General features: G+C 30.7%; 4 protein-coding genes across 4 annotated transcripts; 3 read left to right on the plus strand and 1 right to left on the minus strand.

Annotated features, from left to right (window-relative positions):
• Positions 1-3,424: 3,424 nt before the first annotated feature.
• Positions 3,425-6,482, plus strand: LOC110621223 (pentatricopeptide repeat-containing protein At5g03800). Its single transcript, XM_021765413.2, has one exon. The coding sequence runs from the start codon at positions 3,564-3,566 to the stop codon at positions 6,300-6,302; it is 2,739 nt and encodes a 912-aa protein (XP_021621105.1). The 5' UTR covers positions 3,425-3,563; the 3' UTR covers positions 6,303-6,482.
• A 362-nt stretch (positions 6,483-6,844) lies between these two features.
• LOC110621649 (beta-galactosidase 15) lies at positions 6,845-10,711 on the minus strand. The gene is made up of 17 exons (XM_021765918.2): positions 10,550-10,711; positions 10,372-10,467; positions 10,176-10,288; positions 10,035-10,101; positions 9,876-9,968; positions 9,639-9,782; positions 9,458-9,546; positions 9,264-9,369; positions 9,093-9,180; positions 8,887-9,005; positions 8,639-8,800; positions 8,340-8,554; positions 8,138-8,247; positions 7,949-8,058; positions 7,615-7,845; positions 7,057-7,545; positions 6,845-6,952 (listed from the first exon to the last, which is right to left on the minus strand). The coding sequence occupies exons 1-17, from the start codon at positions 10,709-10,711 to the stop codon at positions 6,845-6,847; spliced, it is 2,502 nt and encodes an 833-aa protein (XP_021621610.2).
• A 2,738-nt stretch (positions 10,712-13,449) lies between these two features.
• LOC110621664 (probable glycosyltransferase At5g03795) lies at positions 13,450-16,805 on the plus strand. The gene is made up of 4 exons (XM_021765933.2): positions 13,450-14,067; positions 14,684-14,913; positions 15,515-15,863; positions 15,978-16,805. The coding sequence occupies exons 1-4, from the start codon at positions 13,654-13,656 to the stop codon at positions 16,659-16,661; spliced, it is 1,677 nt and encodes a 558-aa protein (XP_021621625.1). The 5' UTR covers positions 13,450-13,653; the 3' UTR covers positions 16,662-16,805.
• Positions 16,806-18,615: 1,810 nt separating this feature from the next.
• On the plus strand, positions 18,616-20,458 carry LOC110620678 (late embryogenesis abundant protein ECP63). Its single transcript, XM_021764492.2, has 3 exons — positions 18,616-19,467; positions 19,588-19,679; positions 19,793-20,458. Exons 1-3 carry the CDS (start codon positions 18,694-18,696, stop codon positions 20,076-20,078), a joined length of 1,152 nt encoding a protein of 383 aa, XP_021620184.1. The 5' UTR covers positions 18,616-18,693; the 3' UTR covers positions 20,079-20,458.
• Positions 20,459-21,800: the final 1,342 nt, after the last annotated feature.

Genomic DNA, 21,800 nt, shown 5'->3' on the forward strand with positions numbered 1-21,800 from the left:
TATTTCTATAGTATAGATCAACTAATAATTTTTATTATAATATCATATATTTTATAAAAATTATTTAATATTATTTTTATATGCAGTTATTTATAAAATTATTTGTTTCATATTTTAAAAAATATTTTATTACTGTATAAACTTATTTTTATGTAAATAAATATTTTATTACTGTATAAGCTTATTTTATGTAAATAATCAGTTTTCAAAAAATAAATAATAAAAATCAAAAAATTATTTTTAATTTTAAAAAAATAAAAAACAGAAATCATACAAATTTCCTGGTTATCCACTAAATATAGTAGATTACTCATTAAGTATAGAAAATACTAAAATAATATTAATATATTATTTTTTTCATTAATGTTTTATACTTTAATGAAAAATTTTATATTAATATTATATATCATATTGTATTCAAGATAATTTTCAAAATATTTTATTTAGTAGCATTAAAAGATATTATATGTGATTTTTTTTGAATTTTTTTCAATATTCTATAATTTTTAATTAACTAATTTATAAAAAGTATTTTATAAAAATATCTTGAGATAAATCGTAAGTTGTATTAAATATCATGTTTCAATATATTAAATTTTACAAAAAATAACTTTAATTAAAATCACCATGTTTTTGGAATAAAAATCTATAATTTCAATTATGCAATATTAAATAAATGCCACTTATTCGGTATGTGCAATTAATATTTCATAATATTACTAAAAATATTATATATTATTCAATTTTTGTAATTAATTAATTTACTAAAAAATAAATTATAAAATAAAATAAAGCTTTTTTGACAAATTAATCTATAGAATCCTCCTCCTTATTTCCCACTAATCATATTCAATAAGTTTAATTAAGTTTTTATAATTGGTTTAATAATTAAATAAATTTAATCTAATTTTTTTATCAATTAAATTTTTGAATTTTTATTAAAAACCAAATAAATCCAGATAATATATTATTATTTTTAATAATAAAAATATTTTTAAATTTAAAATATAAAAAATTTAATAATTTAATTAACATAAAAATTTTGAAAAGAGACAGAAAATAAAAAAATAAAATCTTTACTGTAAAAAAATTTTTACTATTAAAAAATAACAGAGATCAGAATTTGGGATAATTATTAAAATAAAATTTTTAAAAAATTATTTACAAAATTAATATTTGCTTTAAAAAAGGCCAATCAAGTTGATATTTTTGAGAAACACTGAAAACACCGATCTACTGTATGGCGTTTTCACCCATAATGTTTCAAAAATAATTAATGCTCATGAAAACGCCAACTTAATTGATGTTTTCAATGGCAATGAAAATGACAGTGAAGTCCGGCGTTTCATAAGCAATGATTTTATCAGAAAATTATCATTAAGATCTTATATATCACTGAAATTAATTGAATAGTCTTTATTTATTTTTTTTTAATCAAAACTACGTATTATATTAATAAAATTTTATCACATTTAATTCAAATAAAATATCAATTTTAAAATTTAATAAAAATTTATAATTATTTAATAAAAATATCATAAAATATTTTTATAAATCTCTGTATAAGATAATTTGACAAAGATACTTTTCATTTTTTCTCATCTCTCGAATATAAATTATTAAAGTCTTCCAAATAAAATTACGAAAGAAAGTTTCTACAAGATAAAACTCGAATAAGATTTTAAAACTAAAGTCGTCATTGCGATTTTGAAAATCATAATAACTAATAAATCTCCATTGAATATTACCTTTTAAAATAACCGAATCAATAAAATTTAAAGAAAAATCCTATTTCATATTAATGAAATGTCTAATCTCAATCATTGTCTATTAACTAAGAAGTAACCATCAAAATATAAAAAATTATGAAAAAATTTTATACGAAAACTAAGAGTTTTTATTTTTATAAAAAATCAGATGTCTGCCTTGTAATTAGGAATCAAATCTTTCAATGAAATAATTGTCCGAAAATTACCGTCATAAATCTATTAAAGAGTTATGGATATTATGAAAATTACTTGGACTGTATATGAGAAATATACCCACCATACATAAATCTTTCAAAGCAATAATTATCCGAGAATTGTCATCATAAATCTATTAAAGAGTTATAGATATTATGAAAATTGATTGGATTGTGTATGAGAAATATACCCACCATCCATAAATCATAAATGACGATCGAAATATCTTGTAACTCTTAATGGATATAACAATATTTTTTATTCGATAGTCAATTGACACATATATTTTTATGAAAAAAAGGAAAATAATAAATTAGGTTTAAAGAAAAAAAAGGAAAATAATAAATTAGGTTTAAAGAAGAGAAAGAGATGAAAGAATTGAGTCACAAAAGGACCACCAATAACATCAATATTCTTTATTTATTTAAATTCAATTAAAATTTTTAATATTTTATAAAATTAAACTCCTTAATTATTCGATAAAAATAAAACTAATAAATTTATTTTAACATTTGTATTTATACTTTTACATTCATGTAACCATAACTATTTATATTATTTAATTTGTATAATTTAATCATTTATACTATTATTTAATTTTGATTAAATTTGATAAATTTAAATTATTAAATATATAATTATATAAAATTAATTATAATTTTTTTAACTGTAATTATATTAAATTAAAATCATACAAAAAATTATTTTATACAATTATATAAAATTAATTATAGTTTTTTAAACTGTAATCATACTAAATTGGAATGGAATTAAAAATTAATTTTATATAATTATGTAAAATTAATTAGAATTTTTTAAATTATAATTATATTAAATTCAAACCTTATCAAAAAAATTAAATTTATACAATTATATAAAATTAATTTAATTCTTCAAACTATATTAAATTGAAACTGTACTGAACAATTAATTATAGTTTTTCAAACTATAATTGTATTAAATAGGAAGAATACTAAAAAATTAATTTTATACACTTATATAAAATTAATTATAGTTTTCTCAATTATAATTATACTAAACTCTAACAGTATTAAAAAATTAATTTTATATAATTATATAAAATTAATTATAATTCTTCAAACCTAATTATAGTAAATTAAAATTATATTAAAAATTTATTTTATATAATTATATATTTAATAATTTAAATCTATTAAATTTAATAATATAAATAATTAAAATTATACGAACTAAATATTATGAATGGTTATGATTAATAAATTTAAAAGTACAAATTTGAATGTTAAAATAAATTTATTTTTAAAAAATATTACTTTTTTAAAAAAATATTATTTTAATAATTATTCCTCAAAATTTATTTAGTTATTAATAAAAATATAAAAAATTAATTGAAACAAAATAAATTTATTTCATTCTTAAACAAAAATACAATACTTAATTGAACTTGTCTCCTATCTAATTCTTCCCTCCCCCTTTTTCACTCTCCTAAAAAAAAGGGGGAAAACATGGCGCGTGATATAGAAACCGTTAATCGGCAATGAGAATCAGGTGAATGGCTACCATTTTCTCAACTTCAGAAGAGAAGAAGAAGAAGGTTATGGTTGGGGCCTCTTCTTCATGGCTGCCATTAATCCGTTCACCATCTCCAATCTATCTCCCTTCTTTCCCTCTCTAAATCCATTCCGCTTCTCTTCAAAAACAAATAATTTCCCTCATCTCTCACTCGCTTCACCTTCTTTCTTTAACCCAAAACTCCGCCACAAACTCCACTATCGCTTCTCCAGCTCCACCGATCAATCCCTCCTTTCACCAGACCCTACTGTGTCTAAGCCGCAAAATACTCAACCCCTTTTCCCCGTTGGCTCTCTCGATGACTCTACTTCGTTACCAAATACCGATTCTGACTCTTTTATAGACATTGGCCAGTTATTCTATTTGCTTCGCTTGTCTGCCAAATACACCGATGTCCATCTTGCCCGAGCTGTTCATGCTTCGTTTCTCAAGCTTGAAGAGGATACACATCTGGGTAATGCAATCCTTGTGGCTTACCTTAAGATGGGTCGTCTTCTGGATGCTTACGGGGTCTTCCGAGGCCTATATAGCCCCGATGTGGTGTCTTACACTGCTTTGATTTCCAGTTTCGCTAAGGCGGATCAAGAGAGAGAAGCAATCGAGCTTTTCTTTAGAATGAGGAGTTCAGGTATTGAGCCTAATGATTATAGTTTTGTTGCTATTTTGAGTGCCTGTATTAGGACTTTGGAATTGGAGTTGGGTTTGCAACTTCATGCGTTGATAATTAAGCTGGGTTACTTAGACTGTGTCATTGTTGCAAATGCTTTGATGTGTTTGTATGGTAAGAATGGGTGTCTGGATTATGCGAGTCAATTGTTTGATGAGATGCCTCAAAGAGATATTGCAACGTGGAATACTGTGATATCGAACATGGTAAACGAATTGTCATATGAGAAAGCATTAGAACTATTTCGAGATTTGCACCGAACTACTGATTTTAAATCTGACCAATTCACTCTATCAACGGTATTGACTGCATGTGCTGGGTGCCATGCTGTGATGGGAGGTAGAGAAGTTCATGCTCATTCCATTAGAACTGGGTTTGAGCGCAACTTGAGTATTAATAATGCCATTATCAGGTTCTACACTAGATGTGGGAGTCTAAAAGATGTTTTGGCCGAGTTTGAGATGATTCCAGCAAGGGATATAATTACTTGGACAGAAATGATTACGGCGTATATGGAATTTGGATTTGTGGATATGGCTGTGGAGGTATTTGCGAAGATGCCGGAGAGGAATTCTGTTTCTTATAATGCTCTTTTGTCTGGATTCTGTAAAAACGGTGAAGGGTTGAAGGCACTTGACTTTTTTATTAAGATGGTCCAGGAAGGAGTAGAATTAACTGATTTCACTTTGACTAGTGTTATAAATGCCTGTGGGATTCTCATGGAACTTGACCTTAGTAGACAAATTCATGGGTTTATCATAAAGTTTGGTTTTGGATCAAATGCTTTCATTGAAGCTGCTTTGCTTGATATGTGCACAAAATGTGGAAGGATGAATGATGCTGCCAAGATGTTTCACAGATGGCCATCTGATCAGGATAGCTTAATAATACGAACATCAATGCTATGTGGCTATGCTCGAAATGGGATGCCAGATGAAGCGATTTCTCTCTTCCAGCAAAGCCAATCAGAAGGGGCAATAATTATGGATGCAGTTGCATTGACTTCACTACTTGGTGTTTGTGGGACACTAGGGTTTCATGGGATGGGGAAGCAAATCCACTGTCATGCACTTAAAACTGAATTTGTAGCTGACACAGGAGTAGGAAATTCCATAATTAGCATGTATTCCAAGTGCTTTAACATGGATGATGCTATTAAATCTTTCAACTCTATGCCAGCTCATGATATAGTTTCATGGAATTATTTGATTGCAGGCCATCTCCTTCACAGGCAGGGAGATGAGGCCTTGGTTGTCTGGTCAAAGATGGAGAAGGCATGCATAAAACCTGACACTGTCACGCTTATACTGATTATTTCTGCTTACAGACATACAAGCTCAAATTTAGTTGACAACTGTCGTAGGTTTTTTATCTCTATGAAAAATAATTATGACATAGAGCCCACATCAGAGCACTATGCCTCTTTGGTAAGCGTTCTGGGACACTGGGGTCTCCTCGAAGAAGCGGAGGAATTGATCATTAGGATGCCCTTTGAGCCTGAGGCTTCTGTTTGGCGAGCTTTGCTTGATAGTTGTAGACTTCACTTGAATACAAGCATTGGAAAAAGGGTTGCAAAACGTATACTGGCTATGGAGCCAAAGGATCCATCCACATTTGTGCTTGTATCGAATCTGTATTCTGCCTCTGGGAGGTGGCATTGCTCAGAATTGGTTAGAGCCAATATGAGAGAAAGAGGGTTTCAGAAGCAGGCATGTCGAAGTTGGATTATTAATCAGGAAAAGGTGCATTCATTTTATGTAAGAGATAAATCACATCCCCAGGCGAAAGACATTTATAGTGGATTAGACATACTAGTTTTGGAATGCTTAAAGGCTGGATATGAACCTGATACAAGCTTTGTACTTCATGAAGTAGAGGAGCATCAAAAGAAGGATTTCTTATTTTATCACAGTGCAAAACTAGCAGCAACCTATGGACTTCTGACAACCAGACCAGGTGAACCCATTCGGATTGTGAAGAACATCCTTTTATGTGGGGATTGCCATTCATTCTTGAAATATGTTTCAGTTGTGACCAGAAGAGAGATATTCGTAAGGGATGCCTCTGGGTTTCATTGTTTTTCAAATGGTCAATGCTCATGCAAAGATTATTGGTGATGCTTTCTTCCTATCTTCACAAAGCCCCTTATATTGGATGCTTGCCAAATGGTAAACAATTTACATTCTTTTTCCTTTCTTTCTTATCCCTTTATATTTAATCGATAGGTAGCATAGCTATTCCTTTATGTAGATATGTAATGCTTCAAATGTGACAAACCTCTTTGTTATTTTTACTTATAAAAATAGTTTAAAAAAAAGAGACACTTAAAAAAGAAGTAATTAATAATTTATACTCTTGACATTAAGTGGAATTAATTAATTAACTATTTATAATTATAAAATGATTTTATTATACTTAATACCTAACAGGACTATAATCATTAAATATAATATGAAAATGATTTAGAGCAGAAGTTGGAATAGATTATAAGATAGCAGCAAAAACCATCAAAATTTCGATATTAACTAAAGTAAGAAATTACAAATATATTCCTACCCAGAGAGAATCCTACCAAATTAAAGAGAGTTCATGTCTTATGAACTCTTAATCTACCCTAATTAATCAAAAGACAATTAATAAATAGATGCTAATGGAAATCCTAACAAACAGCTTCAACAGCAAGCCTGTAAGTATCAGCCCGGCAACGTAAAGGTCCAAAAGAATCTTCAGTGACATGAAGAACGCATCTTTCCTTTCCAAGACAAGCCTGCCATAATTAATTAACAAAACCCAAATCATTAATTCATTTAGAAACAACAATTTAAACACACAAAACTATACAATTTAACACCACAAACATATATTATCAACCTTTTGAACAACTGATAAAGTTTTCTCAGAATGGCATGTGCCAACGTTGAAATGCCCACAGTCGCCCTCGGGTAAACCAAAGCTAGCAAATTTAATATTAGAAAATTTGCTTCCTGCATGGCAAGCTAACTCCAAAGTATGCCCTTCATAAGCATTTGCACAAACTTTACCCACAGTAACAGTTTGAAAGTTAACAGGATATGGGTTGCCTCCCAACTCTTCAAACAAAACCAGCTGATTATCGTCTGCCTTTAGCCAATCTCTGGGGACATGATAGAATCTCTGCGAAGGTTTCCCACACCCAGTGTTGCATTTTTCTGGCTTATATGCTGCTCTATAATCGCAAATCACATCACAACCTTGCTCTGAAGCTAAGTACTTTGGCCAGTACCTCCCAATACTACGCCCATTAATCCAAGCAACTCCTTTCCCCAATCCAAGCAAGTCAACCACTACAGGGTCTGATCCCATTGGACCCTTGAAGCTTGTCTGAAAACACACAAAAAGAAAACTCCATTATTAATCAATTTTCAGCACTATGAATATAAAGATTATTACCTTGTACCAAACAAAAGGCCTATTGTTTGGAAGCTTAGAGGTTTCCCACTGACTAATATGGCGAGGTTGAACTTGGTTCAGTCCTTGATCTTCACCGATTAATCCAGTCTTGTATACCCATCTGCTTGATGAAATATCTTTAACATCTGGTTCCCCAGTTTTACTCCTTGCAATCAATTTCACCGGACCATGAATTCCAACTCTTACTGTGTCATAATTTTCACCATAGTTCTATGCAAATAACCCCCCCCCCCCCCCAAAAAAAAAAAAAAAAAAAAAGAGGAGTAAATAGCAGCAATTAATTAAAAATAAAATTAAAAATTAAAAAACTTACAGGTAATCCAACAGTGACACTAGCTAATGTGATTGAATTATTCCCTGGTTTCAATTGAATGCGTTTCTCAAAAATAAATTCATAATGACCATTTTCGGCCCATTGTGATCCTGAAAGGTGATAAAAACATTCTGTTAATAATTAATACAATAATTTCAATTAATTATTAATAATTAATCAAGTACTTACCATAGTATTTTCCATTAACAAAAGCATGAACAACATGTCCATCAGTGTGCACATGGAGAATTATATCCTTGTCATTCCCCCATTGAGGATCACTAGTATTATGCTCATAGCTAAAACCAAAAAAACAAAAGTATATTATTAATATGAAGTAATAATCAATAATTAATAATATGATAAATGGGTATTAGTTAAATATACTTACTTGGTCAAAAGCCACAAGTAATCACTGGATCCATTGCTTGCCCTTTTCTGATCCATGAGAACATTGGAAACAAAACTAAAGCTCCTATCAAGAATGCCATCTGCGTTAATATGAGGGATTTTCTCAGATTTCCATTGCCATGTCAAAGCATAAGGCTCCTGAAAATCATCTGCTTCATTTGGCCTCTTCTCCATAATACTAGTTTGTGCATTAACCTATCGACGATCATAATTAAAACCCATTAATTAGATTTCTGATTAATTAATTAATTAATTACTGACTATATGTAATTAAATTACCTTGGCAGTGTTGTAAACTTCTGTGTAGCAGTCAGGAAGGATACTAACAGACCATGCAGGAATAAAATAGTTACTGCCTTCAAATGTTAATGTCCTGTCGTTCTTCTCATCTGTGTTAGAGAAGAAGCAACTTCTCTTTCCTTGATGTGCGAAAATTGTGACCTAAAATATTAAAAATAAAATATATATATATATTATTAATAAAAGGAAAATGGGTTTTCCTTAATTTTCAGAAAAAAAAAACTTACATATGTGTTGTTCTGATAATCCACGGATGTCCTCTCCCCATAAACGAGAGCTTCTTCCATTGACATTAATGTTAGATGAAGATTTTTCAGATGGCCCCATTTGGGTTGGCGAGTATTGCCTATTTATTAATTTAATATTCCAATTTATTAAAAACAAATGAAACTTAATTAACAAAAATTAAAATTTATAAAATCTTTTCTCTTACCGTATTCATCCAATGGTGCATCATAATCATAAGATGTAGTAATGTATGGACCACCGGCTGATTTACCAAAGTTAGTGCCACCATGATACTAAAAGAAAATAAATTGAAAAATTAATTATTTGTTTATATTATATTAAAAATTATTTTTTAAATAATAACAATAATGCTAACCATATAATAATTCTGAACAGCACCACCAAGTTGGAAGAAACGAGCAACAGCAAATGCAAGATCCTCAGCAGTCCTACGTGGAACTCTATTTCCCCAATCCATAAACCTAATTTAATTTTTCATTAAATTAATAAAAATTAAGCCAGAAAACACAAATTAATATCAATTAATGAAGTAAATGTTAATTAACCAACCAGCCACTCCAATTCTCAGTCCATATCTTTGGAATACTGCTGTTCTTAGGTGACCATTGATCACAATAATAACCATTGCAAGCACTAAGCTGTTGAATCAAATTAATAATAATTAATTAATTAATTATATAATTAAATGTTAAATAAGATTAATTAAGATTAAAAAGGATTAATTTTATACCATTGGTGATGGGGCATCATCTTGCTGACACATGACCCAAGGGATGCCAATTTTGAGATTATCTGCCATTTTAGCACACCAGTCCAGATACTTCTTCCCATCATCTCCATATGCCCATTGAACATTTCCATATTCATTTTCAATCTTTTATATTTTAAAAATAAAAAAATAAAAAAATTAGTTGCATTAATAAATAAAAATACTAAAAAGAATTAATTAAGTGAAATTTAATGAAACCTGAGCAAGGAGTATAGGTCCTCCTTGTGATGCAAAAAGCCCCTCTCGTTTCATCATGTCCACAATATATGTTGTAAATATTTGCATCTCATTCTACAATTAGCAAAATTTTAATTAAAAAAATAATAAAATCTAATAATAATAATAATAATAAATCACCTTGAACACGTCATTATTAGTTCTCATCTTAATGCCCGGCAAACTGTGGAGCCAAATTGGAAACCCTCTGAAAAAAGAAATTAAATTAACAAAATATCTTAAATGATTTAATTTAATATAATATTTAAAAATAATAATTACCCATAATCCCATTCAGCACAAACGTATGGTCCAATTCTAAGAATGGCATAAAGCCCTTCATCACGAATGGTCTTGATAAATCTAACCAGGTCAAGATTTTCAGCGAAATCATACTAAACAAGAAAAAGGAAAAATTAGAAATAAAATTATATTTAAGAAGAATAATAATATTTTTAAAAATAAATAAGTTAAAAACCTGACGAGGTTGAGGTTCATGAGCATTCCAAAAAACATAAGTCTCAATTGTATTGAGACCACCTTCTTTGGACTTTCTAATAAGGGATGGCCACATCTAATAAAAAAAAATAAAATTAATTAGAGAAAATCTCATAATTAATCTGTAATTATAGGTTAATTAATTATATTTAGCTTACCCCAGGAGTGCTACGTGGATAATGGATTGATCCAGAGATTAATAATTTTCTCTGGCCGTCAATCTTAATGGCTCGATCATCATAAGTCACATCATATGCAGAAGAAAGAGAGCTACATAAAATAGATAAGCAGAAGGCTGCGAAAATGGCAGAAAAACCCATTTTGTTGATTTTCTGAAGCTGAGAGTGGAAATGAAAATGAATTTATGAAGTGAATATGAGAGAAAATGGAGCTATTTATAGCAGAAAATGAAATTAAATGGATAGGTTTCAATTAAGAAATTTTAGATTAATTATGTGATAATTATCAAGTTAATTTATTTAATATGTTTTGTTATAAGATAAGAAGGTTTAATCTCCTAACAGAAGGGGAAAATTATATTTTTTTTGTTAAATAAAAAGAAAAAATATCTTAAAAGAAAGAGAAAAATATTTAAATATTAGGTTATTGTGGTGCATAGCTCATAGTTATCCTTACCAACTTGTTAGGTTTTCAATTTTTGATCTTTCTATCCCAAAATCAAATGATATTTCCTCTCAATCTCTTCCCTCCTCAAACAATAATTATCAACAGATTTAATCCAAAAATAAGTTTAACTATTTAAAAAAATAGAGAATAATCAATAAAATTTAAAATATGATTAATTTTTAACTTTTATGATAATTATTGATATAGTAAATTATATTAAATGAATTATAAATTTAATTGAAATATTTAATAAATTAATTAATTTAGAGGTGTCAGGATGTAATTAGCTAATATAAAATTGTTAAAATAAGATAAACTGTAGTTTAACCACTTAACAATTATCGTATGTATGAAGAAATGTAAGCATGTTTCTGTCGGAGCTACAATTTCTCCATATATATAATATTTATATTTTGTGTTAAAACCAAATTTATAAATTATATAATAATTTTATGACATTAAATTTTAGCCCCACACACTTTAAAATAGTTATTATTTTCACTAATTCACCGCTTCAAAACAAATCAAAGAGCATAGCGCAATATAGGGGGACAAAGTATTCTCCAATACTCCTTCTGTTCGGTAGTTGTAAATATATTATGTATTGGTAAAGAAAAAATAAATTATATTTTCATTTTTAAATTTTAATATAAATAATAAATCGATTTTTATATTTTTAAAATTAAACACTTAAATTTATCCATAATCAATTCATTTAAATTGAAAAGTATTCTATTCATAATTTTGTTAATTAACTGGATATAGAGAGAATAAATATTTTAGATATTTAAAATATTCTCATAAATACTTAAATTTTTTATCAATATAAATAAAAAATTTTATATTATATTAACTATACTTTAATTTTTAAATTTTAGTATAATTAACGAATTGATTTTATATTTTTAAAATTAAATAATTAAATTTTTCTATATTTAATTTGTCTAAAAGTACCAGTATAATAAATATTATAAACATTAATTTAAAATTAGTGGATCAAACTTTTAAAAATATAATTTTTTTAAAATATTTTTTTAAAAAATTTACTATTTACTTAAAATTATTTGGTACCATCTACAAATAGTTGAAGTTGTAAGCAAGTTTTAAAATTGTAAGTAGTAAAATATTTTAAAGAATAGAACTTGAAGGATAAAAAATATTAAAAAATTGATTGAATGAGATAAATCGAAAAACAGCTAATGGAATTTAAATGTTTTTTAAATAAAAAATAAAATATTTAAATATTTAAATTTGAATTGACAGGAAAAATAATAGAATCCTAAATTTTTAATATTTTTAATTTTAAAAGTGGATAATAAAGACAATTCAACGTTTTTAATTATAAAAAATAAATAAAAAAATTAGAGTTTAAATAAACTCATTATAGAGATATTTAAGTGTGTAATTTTAAAATTATAAAAATAAAATCATTAATTATATTAAAATTTAAGAATTAAAGTATAATTTATTTATTTAAAAAAGATAATAAAAATATTTTTTATTTTTTTAATAAAAAAAATATTTAATTTATACGAACTGATTATAAAAAATTTAAGTGTTTAATTTTAAAAATATAATTAACGTTTATAAATTTAAGTATTTAATTTTAAAAATATAAAAATTAATTTATTAATTTTACTAAAATTTAAGAAATAAAATATAATTTATTCAAAGAAACTTAAAATTCAAATTAAGCCATGGGTAGAGGTGTAGCCCACAACACGCATATATATTTATACCTTAAGAGGTTATCTTAAATGGGTAACCGCCGCTGGAGCACTTGATAGGATCAAAATGGTTATGTTCTATGCATGTGATGTCATGCATCACGCTTATATTATTATTTTTTAACTGAATTTAGAAGGTGCAAGAATTTATTAGGTGTGGAAGAGTCCATGACCACGAATACTTGTATTTGCTGAGGAAAGACGAAATGCAGAGAGTAGCAAATAGCTACAGAAAATTGGGGTAAGAAAACAAGAGGCTTTAATGACTGCAGTTAATGAATTTACCCTTTGTTCGAATCTAATTAATGAGAGGTGAGGTGCCCAAATTCAATTCATGACATGCGGAGATGCACATCAAACATCAATTTCTCATAACAACACCTTTCTCTTTCAACACTTTGAGAAATTTTAATAACAGTTTCTTTTCAAATAATTATTTTAATATTTTTTAATTTTTTTCATCTTTTAATTAATAATTATTTATTATATTTCTCAAAGGGGTAAAAAAGTCATTCCAGCTAGGAAACTTCCATTTTCTTCATGCTGCAAGACAAGCAGTAGAAGCAGAGACTAAGGAAGCAAATACACATTCCTGTCCAAACCTTACAACACTGTTGGATTCCAAAAATTCATTATACTCTCTTAATCAAACGTACACCTGTACAGATGGGAGGTAGCTGGCAAGGGTAGAATTGGAAACAAGAAAATTTGCATGAAAAAGACCAATCTATAAGGCTTCACAAAGAGGACGCTTGGCGTGATGGTGCAACAACAGCTTACCAATTGTTCAACTATTTCTGCTCTTCCTTCCAGCTCATGAACAACAAAAGGAAATCGCTAAAGCTTGAAATAAACTCTTGAGGTGGTTTCAGTTTCTGACACTCGAACATAGCAGGAGAGCTCTTGAGATGGGGCATGCATGGAGGTCTTCGTCGTCGTCGTCATCATCGCCGATAAAGCTATTGTTGTTCATGGCACCGTTGGTTTTGGTTTCTGGGTTTGTTGCTATTTTGGGTCCGAAATTCTCCAGTTTGGAGTTTTTGTCTAGCCATTCTTGGTTGTTGGGATTTGGTGCAGCTGATTCTTTAAACATTTCTGTGCCAGCTTCTTCACATGCAAAAGAGAATAATGAAAGTAGACTGCTGGATTTGCATCCTAGAGTGGCGATGGTGGGGATGGAAGTAGAAGATCACAGTGCAGAAGAAAAGAAGGCTCTCTCTGATCAATACTCTGCGTTTAACCGCTCTTCTGCTTCTCCTCCTCCTTCTTCTCCGCCTCCTCCTCCAGTTCGTTATTTTCCGGCGGTGGACATTCAAGAACCTGTGAGTCCTTATCTTTTCTTCATGCATTACTGCTTAGTATTTACTATATGAGGATTCAGAAACCCTTTTTCCTCCTATTTTGCTGATTGTTTCCAAATTAGAATTTGGAATCACTGAATTTTTATTACTTGTTTTTCTTTTCTTTTTTTTTTGGGTCTGAGAGAAAAAGTCATGTTGATGTTTTGATTTGTGGTAATTTAGCGTAAGAGCAAAGTTGTGTTGTTTTCTGTTTTCTAGTTTCGATTTAGGGGAAAAAAACAAAAATGAAAGAGAAATCAAAACTCTGTCTGCATATATTTCCTTGAAAACATGGAATCCTAATGACAAAGATGTTTTTTTTTAGTTATTTTCGCCTTTTTTTAAAATTTTTTTGAGAAAATAGGAGTTATTCAACTTGTATTTAAGGTAATTTGGTGGGGGCAACAGTGGTTAAATTAAAGCTACTCTGCTCCCTCTCTTGGTTAAAAATGTAATTATATATGACGTAATAAATTATCTTTAATAAGCTTTTACTGTTGTCCCAATTTAACAATTTCGACAGATTTAACTTAAAAAATAATAAATTATTGGAGTTACTGTTTTTAATTTTTGAGATTTTTGAAAATTGATTTTCCAGAATGCAAGTGAAGAAGGCAAGCAAATTTCAAGGAACAAGACTAGTATTGTTTCCCTGGATCTCTCCATAAAAAACAAACATGAAAAAGAGCATTCCAGTTTAGAAAGGCTGGAAGCTGCTCTCCAAATTGCTCGTTCTGCAATTAAAGAAGCTAAATTTGGAGATCAATGGCAAGATCCTGAATATGTTCCAATGGGCCCTATGTATTGGAACTCCAAAGTCTTCCACAGGTGATTTCAGTCTTCAGCTTATGTTTCTATCTTACATTGGAGACACCATGATTCAGTACTAAAATTCTTACTCGCATCAAGTTGTATAAATATCCCAGCCAATAGGATGTTGGGTCTACCATCATGTATGCATGCTTTGATTGATTGTGTATACAACCGAATGCGGACTGAATTTCCCAATGCAGTACTATGTACATATTTTTTTTTGTTTCGCTAAACCGGATTCGCGCAAGATAGTCCTATTAGGGAGCGAAGCATTCCCTCCGAAGTTTTCAAAGGGGCTCCATACTAAGTTTTCAAAGGGGCTCCCTACTTAGGATTGGAACTGAGACTTTAACCAAAGAAAGAAGGGACCCCCAAGAAGAAAGAAGGGACCCCCTTGGGGGCTTAGTACCGTATACTTTATTATTGAATTTCATTCCTATTTTTTCAGTATTTATGATTGACCGAGTCCAAAACGTAAATAAATGGGACCCTTTTATTTTGTGTAGGCCTTCTTGCATTTTTTCCTTATATATTTTCCCTATAGAGACCCAATGTGTGGCCTTCTTGCTGGTATCCAATGCCTAGCCTAACAAGTAATGTTTATGCGGCATTGCAGGAGTTACTTAGAAATGGAGAAACAGTTTAAGGTCTTTGTCTATGAAGAAGGGGAGCCACCGGTTTTTCACAATGGTCCTTGCAAGAGTATATACTCCATGGAAGGGAATTTTATTCACAGGATGGAGATGGATGACCATTTTCGCACCAAAGATCCCAACAAGGCACATGTCTATTTCCTGCCCTTCAGCGTAGTCATGATGGTCCGATTCGTCTACGTGCGCAATTCGCATGATTTTGGTCCTATTAAGAGGACCGTGAGAGATTATGTCGGTCTCATTGCTGGAAAATACCCCTTCTGGAATCGAAGCCTTGGGGCCGACCATTTCATGCTTGCTTGCCATGATTGGGTAAGAATGTTTAAACTTAAGCTACTTTGAACTTGTATGTTTGATTTCTTGAGCTTGCTAAGGATGGAGTTGTATGGTTGATTCTAAGTATGCATACATGTCATCCTTTTCCAGGGGCCAGAAACTTCATTTTCCGTTCCTCACCTTGCGAAGAACTCGATTCGTGCACTATGCAATGCGAACACATCGGAAAGATTCAATCCCATGAAAGATGTTTCCTTTCCGGAAATCAATCTCCAAACAGGTACTACAAAAGGCTTGATAGGTGGACCATCTCCATCAAGAAGATCAATCTTAGCCTTCTTTGCTGGAGGGCTTCATGGCCCTATAAGGCCAATTATACTTGAGCACTGGGAAAACAAAGATGACGATATGAGTGTCCATCGGTACCTTCCGAAAGGCGTATCTTACTACGAAATGATGAGAAAAAGCAAGTTCTGCCTCTGCCCGAGTGGTTACGAAGTTGCAAGTCCAAGAGTTGTGGAGGCATTTTACACTGGATGTGTGCCGGTGTTGATCTCAGACCACTATGTACCGCCTTTTAGCGACGTTTTGAATTGGAAGGCGTTCTCCGTTGAGGTTCCGGTGAGTGATATCCCTAACTTGAAGAGAATATTGATGAGTATATCAACTAGGCAGTATATTAGAATGCAGAGAAGAGGACAACAAATAAGGAGGCATTTTGAGGTTAACTCTCCACCTAAACGGTACGATGTTTATCATATGATTTTGCATTCTATTTGGCTCAGAAGACTGAATGCTAGAATCTATGATAGCCCACGAGCTATCACCAGTTAAATGTAGAGCTACATCTTGATGAGTATATATATCAAATTAAATTAGAGAATTGTTTGTAAAGGATTAACTCTTATTTTTCATTTTCGTGTTATGACTTTTTTTGTTTTTTTGTTTTTAATCAATATTTTCGTAATGATTCTTATCATAGAGTACTTTATGTATACGTTTTTTATTGTGTTATTTACTGCAATAAAAGGTGTAGATTCATTTTTCAGTAAAAAATCAAATATGAAAAATTATGCATTTAGACTTGGTGATCACCATTAAATAGAGCATTTTTCTGCTGCAGACAAAACCATTAATCTATATTATTTAATATATCTTTTAATAAATAATTAATATTATTATAAAAAATATAATACCATCAATATTTATTATATCATATTGTGTTTACCGGAATAATTTTTTTAATATATATATATATATTGAAGGTCTAATTGCGAATCGGATATAAAAAAACTCCGTCCAATATATCCAATCATAACCCTATTTTTTCCAATTATCAGCAAATTGTACAATATATTAATGATTGTATATAATAATTTTTTTTATCAGATAAGGTATTGCGTTTTTAAAATTCATTTGAAAAAGGTGAATTATATTATATTTTAGCCTGATTAATATATTACTTTTTTTATTTTTTAAATTAAATTCTGTATTTTTATTCCGATTTGAACATTTTTTCCATCTTAAAATCTCCTTAAAAAAAGAGGGATAAATAGTTTAAATTTTAAAAACACTTTTTAAGAAAACTTCACCCTATCTCTTCTTTTACCTTTACTTTCCTCCACATTAACTCTTTTTCTACAGTGATGACATGCCGGCTGTTGTTGTTAGGAAAGATGACGATAAATCAAAAGTGACACAACATTTATGGAGGTGGATGAAAATAGAGAAGGAATAATCGAAGAAAGGAATCAATTACCAAAAAACTGTATGGATAATAGGATTTTTGAGGGATTATTTGATGAGTTTGCTTTCGTTGATGAGTATAATTTAGCGGATGTTCTAAGGGAAATGGAAGACTTGTGTGGTGGTACTGAACGGAGTGAAATGGAGGACTTTTTATAATAACTCTCATAGGAGAAATTACTGCTAGAAATGGTATGCGGTAGGCAATGTTTGGTTAATTTTGTTATTAATTACTTTTTTTATAATAACTCTCATAGTGGGTTTTTTTTTTCAATGGTGTCCGTTTCGTTTTTATTACTGTTTTCTTAATTGTATATATATATTTTTTCTGTTATATCCATCTTGCTGTCAGTTGTTCAATTTGCTCTGTTGATCGGTAGTTATTCCATGTGGCAACACTAATAGCTGAGGATTTTCAAGAAGCGGTTGTTTTTTCTCAACATTTGGGGGTCTGTTTTGATTAATTTGATATGTGTGACTTGATTTGTGGTTTCGATGGGTTGAGTGATTTATTTTGTGAGTTCTGATTTTTAGATTTTTTAATTTTATATTTGTATTTATTTTTCTGAATTTTAATTTTTCTTATAATTCTTTTTGTCCACTGAATTTTATTAATACAAACTTTCTTGTACGGTAAATAAAATAAGAAAAATTATTAACGATACCACTTGTTTGCTTCTTTACTCGGCTCTTGTATCAAAATTTAGGGAAATTATTTAAGAGGAGTGCACCAGTAATTAATTTCTCCTAGTTGGAACCGATATAAACATGCTCTCGACCACGTGTACTGAAACGTGTTGAACAACCACAACACTTCAAGAGTCAGTGAGTCACCGAAACTTTGTCTCTTTTATGACAGCTCGGTCTCGTGCATTGCATGTATGCTTTATGTCACACTGCCGTGTCAGAAGCCTATTCACTAGCATGGACAACACGTGGCACTCTGTGGATAACCGTTTGTCCACGTGTCGTTTGAGAATTCACATTGTTACCTATATACTGTGCTACATCCATGCAGGATAACATTCGTATTGACGAAGAAAACATTAACAAACGTATTGTTTAATTTCTTTATCTTAGTGAATCTGTAGGTTGATTGAAGAGCTAGCAGTTAGCAAATATGGCGTCGACGCAGGAGAAGCTGGAGAGAGCTGAGGTGGAGGCGGGACAAGCGGCGACTGATCTTAGGGAAGCTAAGAGAGAGGAGGAGTATGGAGGGAAGGCCAAAATGGTGACGGACCAGCAGCAGCAACAACAAGAGGAAAGCCCAGGCGTTATTGGGTCCGTGTTGAAGGCAGTTGCTGGTACTTACGAGCATGCCAAAGAGGCTGTCGTGGGCAAGGGGCAAGAGGCTACCGAGAAGACGAAGGAAGGTACTTATACAGCAGCGGAGAAGGCTGGAGAGGCTAAAGATTCGGCCGGAGAGAAGGCGGCGGAGACGGCGGTTGCTGCTGAAAGAAAGATTGAAGAAGGGAAAGAATCGATGGAAGGGAAGGCGGCGGAGACTAAGGAGTCGGCGAAGGGAAAGATGGGAGAGTATGCAGATAAGGCGAAAGAGACGAAGGATTATGCAGCTCAGAAAGCGAAAGAGACTAAAGAATCTGTAGAGGGGAAGGCAGGAGAGTATAAGGACTACACTGCAGAGAAGGCAAAGGAAACGAAGGATAACACTGCTGAAAAAGCTAAGGAGGCAGGAGAGAAGACATCAGAGAAGGCGAAGGAAGCAAAGGATTATAGTGCTGAGAAAGCTGAGGAAGGAAAGGACACTGCTAGTAGTAAGCTCAATGAGCTTACTGAATCTGCAAAAGGTGCTGCAAGAAAAGCTATGGACCTCTTCTCTAGCAAGAAAGAAGCAGCTAAAGAGAAAACTGCCGAGACAAATGAGGCAACCAAGGTCGGTCGTCTACTTTTCTTTCAATCTTGAATCTTTTGCCGCTTCCTTTTCATACTCAACTGAGGTTGTATAATTGTTATAGAAGGAAATGAGCATTGCTTTGTTCCTTTGAGTCTTTAGGAGAAACTGAGCGAAGCTGAGGAGGAAACTAGGCGGAAAATGGAGGAGTTGAAGATGGAAGGTAAGGAATACAAGGACATTGAAGCTGAAAGGTAAGGCATCAAGAACCCAGAAGTAAAAAAGCCCTATATTCGCCTAACAGAAATTCGTTTCATACTCCCTATTGATTTTTTTTTTTTTTTTTGGCCATTAAATTTGGGTTTAGGGGAACCGCAGCGAAAGACAACATCTTTGGAAAGATGGGGCTCGAAAGCATTAAACAATCCATTAAAGGCAAGCTGACACAGCCACAGGACGAGGGAAGAGGGAAGGAAAAGGATGCATACAAGATGCAAGAGGAGGTGGTGGTTCTTGAAGAGACGTCGCCAGGAACTGTGGTGTCTACTATAAAAGCAGCAGATCAGATGACTGGACAAACTTTCAACGACGTTGAACGCCTAGGCGGGGGCGTTGTTCACTTGAAGCGCACCGATCGTCGAGGTAGTCCGTGATTACGTCCACACTGTTTAGATGTGTTGTGCTCTTTTCTTTTGTGTTTAACTAGTTTTGCGGGCCTTTTTCCCCTTTTTCTGGTTGGTGTGTGAATAATTAAGTCCACAGACAAAGCTTTTTGGGCTTTTGTGCTTTTAGGATATCTGGATGTGAATTCAGATGTAAGGATGGATAGATCAACAAAACATATCAAAATCTAATGCGGTTTTGCCCTATATTACCCGAAAAATAACCTTACAAGTTTTTGTTGCCCCAATACTGCAATCTTTGGCGAAATCCGGCGAGAAGCGAATTTAAATAATAGTAAGTTTTACATTAATCACATTTTATTATTACTAAATGTCTGTCGGAAAATTTCCGTTTCTTAATGTTATTTTGCCAGTTTAGTTATCATCGAAGTGGGTGGGATCGACTAATTGCTTTATTGTGGGGGGGAAATATTTATTCGTAGTTGGATATATTCTTCTACATTTTGACATTAAGATAGAAAAATGGAATGAAATCTATACGTGAAATTAACAGTCGCAAGAAGGCGTTGAGCATGAGTTTTTTTTAATCAATAATGATGAAAATTTTAATTAATAATATTTTATTAGATTTCGGAGAAATTTTAATTAATATTTAATCAATGACATTTGATTAAAATGAATGAATATGGATGAAAATTTTAATCAATAAGATTTGATTAATTAAGATCTATTAAGATGAATGGAAATTGGTCAAATATATATTAAAATGAACAGAAATTGATTAAATATATTATTAATTAAGATGAATATGTTATTAATTAAGATGAACAGATGAACAGAAATTGAGAAATGAAAAGTTAAAGGTTGAAATTTTTTGAAAATTAAATTTTTTTTTAAATAATTAAAAAAAAGCTATTTATAATGATAATGGCAAAAATCAATAATGAAATTGAAAAACGAAGAGTTAAAAGTTAAAATTTTTTAAAATTAATTTTTTTTTAAATAGTTAAGAAAATATAATGGTAATAATAAAAAATTGTGAAAAATTATAAAAAAATTTTAAAAAGAATAAAAGATAGAATTTTTATTTGGAATTTTAAAATATCACTCTGATTTTATTTTTTACATTTTCAGGAAAAAATTTTTTAAAATTTATTTTAATTTCTTAATAGAATTTAAAATTTATTATAATTTATTAATAAAATATAAATTTTATTGTAATTTCTTAATAGAAGTCGAAGGTAAAATTCATGTTGGATTTAAATTTTTATAAGATTTAAAACTAATCGATTCATACTAAATTTTTTATAAAATTTAAAATTAATTATTCCGCCGTTCTAATATTATTAGATTTCTAGATAACATTCTTATGAGGAGACAGTTTCGAATTTTAACCTTTATGTTAAGATTTACGGGTTAATGGACAGCGTAGACAGTTTTCACGACCAGCTCTTGAAGCTTATTGTTGCTGAGTCAGAGTTTAAAAGCGCATACATCTTGTTCTAGTAGCTTGCTCGCCTCTTAGGGTGTCGTCTTCATGTTTAGGAGATATGAGAATTTTTCTTAAAGAGTCAGCTTCGTTTGACTTGAAGATATTGAATCTGCTGGCTTTGGATTGTGAGCAGCAAGAAGTTCTTCGGCCTAGCAGTGCCTTGGTTCCTTATAAGTTTAAGTTAGGCCGATTGATTTAATTTATATGAATTTTTTGGATTGAACTTATTTTATGTGTTTCTCCAAACTCTTTTTTAAATC

This window comes from Manihot esculenta, chromosome 8 (assembly GCF_001659605.2).
Source record: "Manihot esculenta cultivar AM560-2 chromosome 8, M.esculenta_v8, whole genome shotgun sequence".
Classification (NCBI taxonomy): Eukaryota; Viridiplantae; Streptophyta; class Magnoliopsida; order Malpighiales; family Euphorbiaceae; genus Manihot; species Manihot esculenta.

What these genes read in the sequence shown, in the direction of transcription:
- LOC110621223 (XM_021765413.2), top strand. Translation starts at nt 3,564, where the DNA reads ATGGCTGCCATTAATCCGTTCACCATCTCCAATCTATCTCCCTTCTTT.
- LOC110621649 (XM_021765918.2), bottom strand. Translation starts at nt 10,711, where the DNA reads ATGGGTTTTTCTGCCATTTTCGCAGCCTTCTGCTTATCTATTTTATGT. An exon ending in ATGAACCTCAACCTCGTCAG is followed by an intron (nt 10,289 to 10,371) that starts GTTTTTAACTTA and finishes TTTCTTGTTTAG; the next exon opens with TATGATTTCGCTGAAAATCT. An exon ending in GTGTCACTGTTGGATTACCT is followed by an intron (nt 7,846 to 7,948) that starts GTAAGTTTTTTA and finishes TTATTTGCATAG; the next exon opens with AACTATGGTGAAAATTATGA.
- LOC110621664 (XM_021765933.2), top strand. Translation starts at nt 13,654, where the DNA reads ATGGGGCATGCATGGAGGTCTTCGTCGTCGTCGTCATCATCGCCGATA. An exon ending in AACTCCAAAGTCTTCCACAG is followed by an intron (nt 14,914 to 15,514) that starts GTGATTTCAGTC and finishes GCGGCATTGCAG; the next exon opens with GAGTTACTTAGAAATGGAGA. An exon ending in TGCTTGCTTGCCATGATTGG is followed by an intron (nt 15,864 to 15,977) that starts GTAAGAATGTTT and finishes ATCCTTTTCCAG; the next exon opens with GGGCCAGAAACTTCATTTTC.
- LOC110620678 (XM_021764492.2), top strand. Translation starts at nt 18,694, where the DNA reads ATGGCGTCGACGCAGGAGAAGCTGGAGAGAGCTGAGGTGGAGGCGGGA. An exon ending in AGACAAATGAGGCAACCAAG is followed by an intron (nt 19,468 to 19,587) that starts GTCGGTCGTCTA and finishes TTGAGTCTTTAG; the next exon opens with GAGAAACTGAGCGAAGCTGA. An exon ending in AAGGACATTGAAGCTGAAAG is followed by an intron (nt 19,680 to 19,792) that starts GTAAGGCATCAA and finishes ATTTGGGTTTAG; the next exon opens with GGGAACCGCAGCGAAAGACA.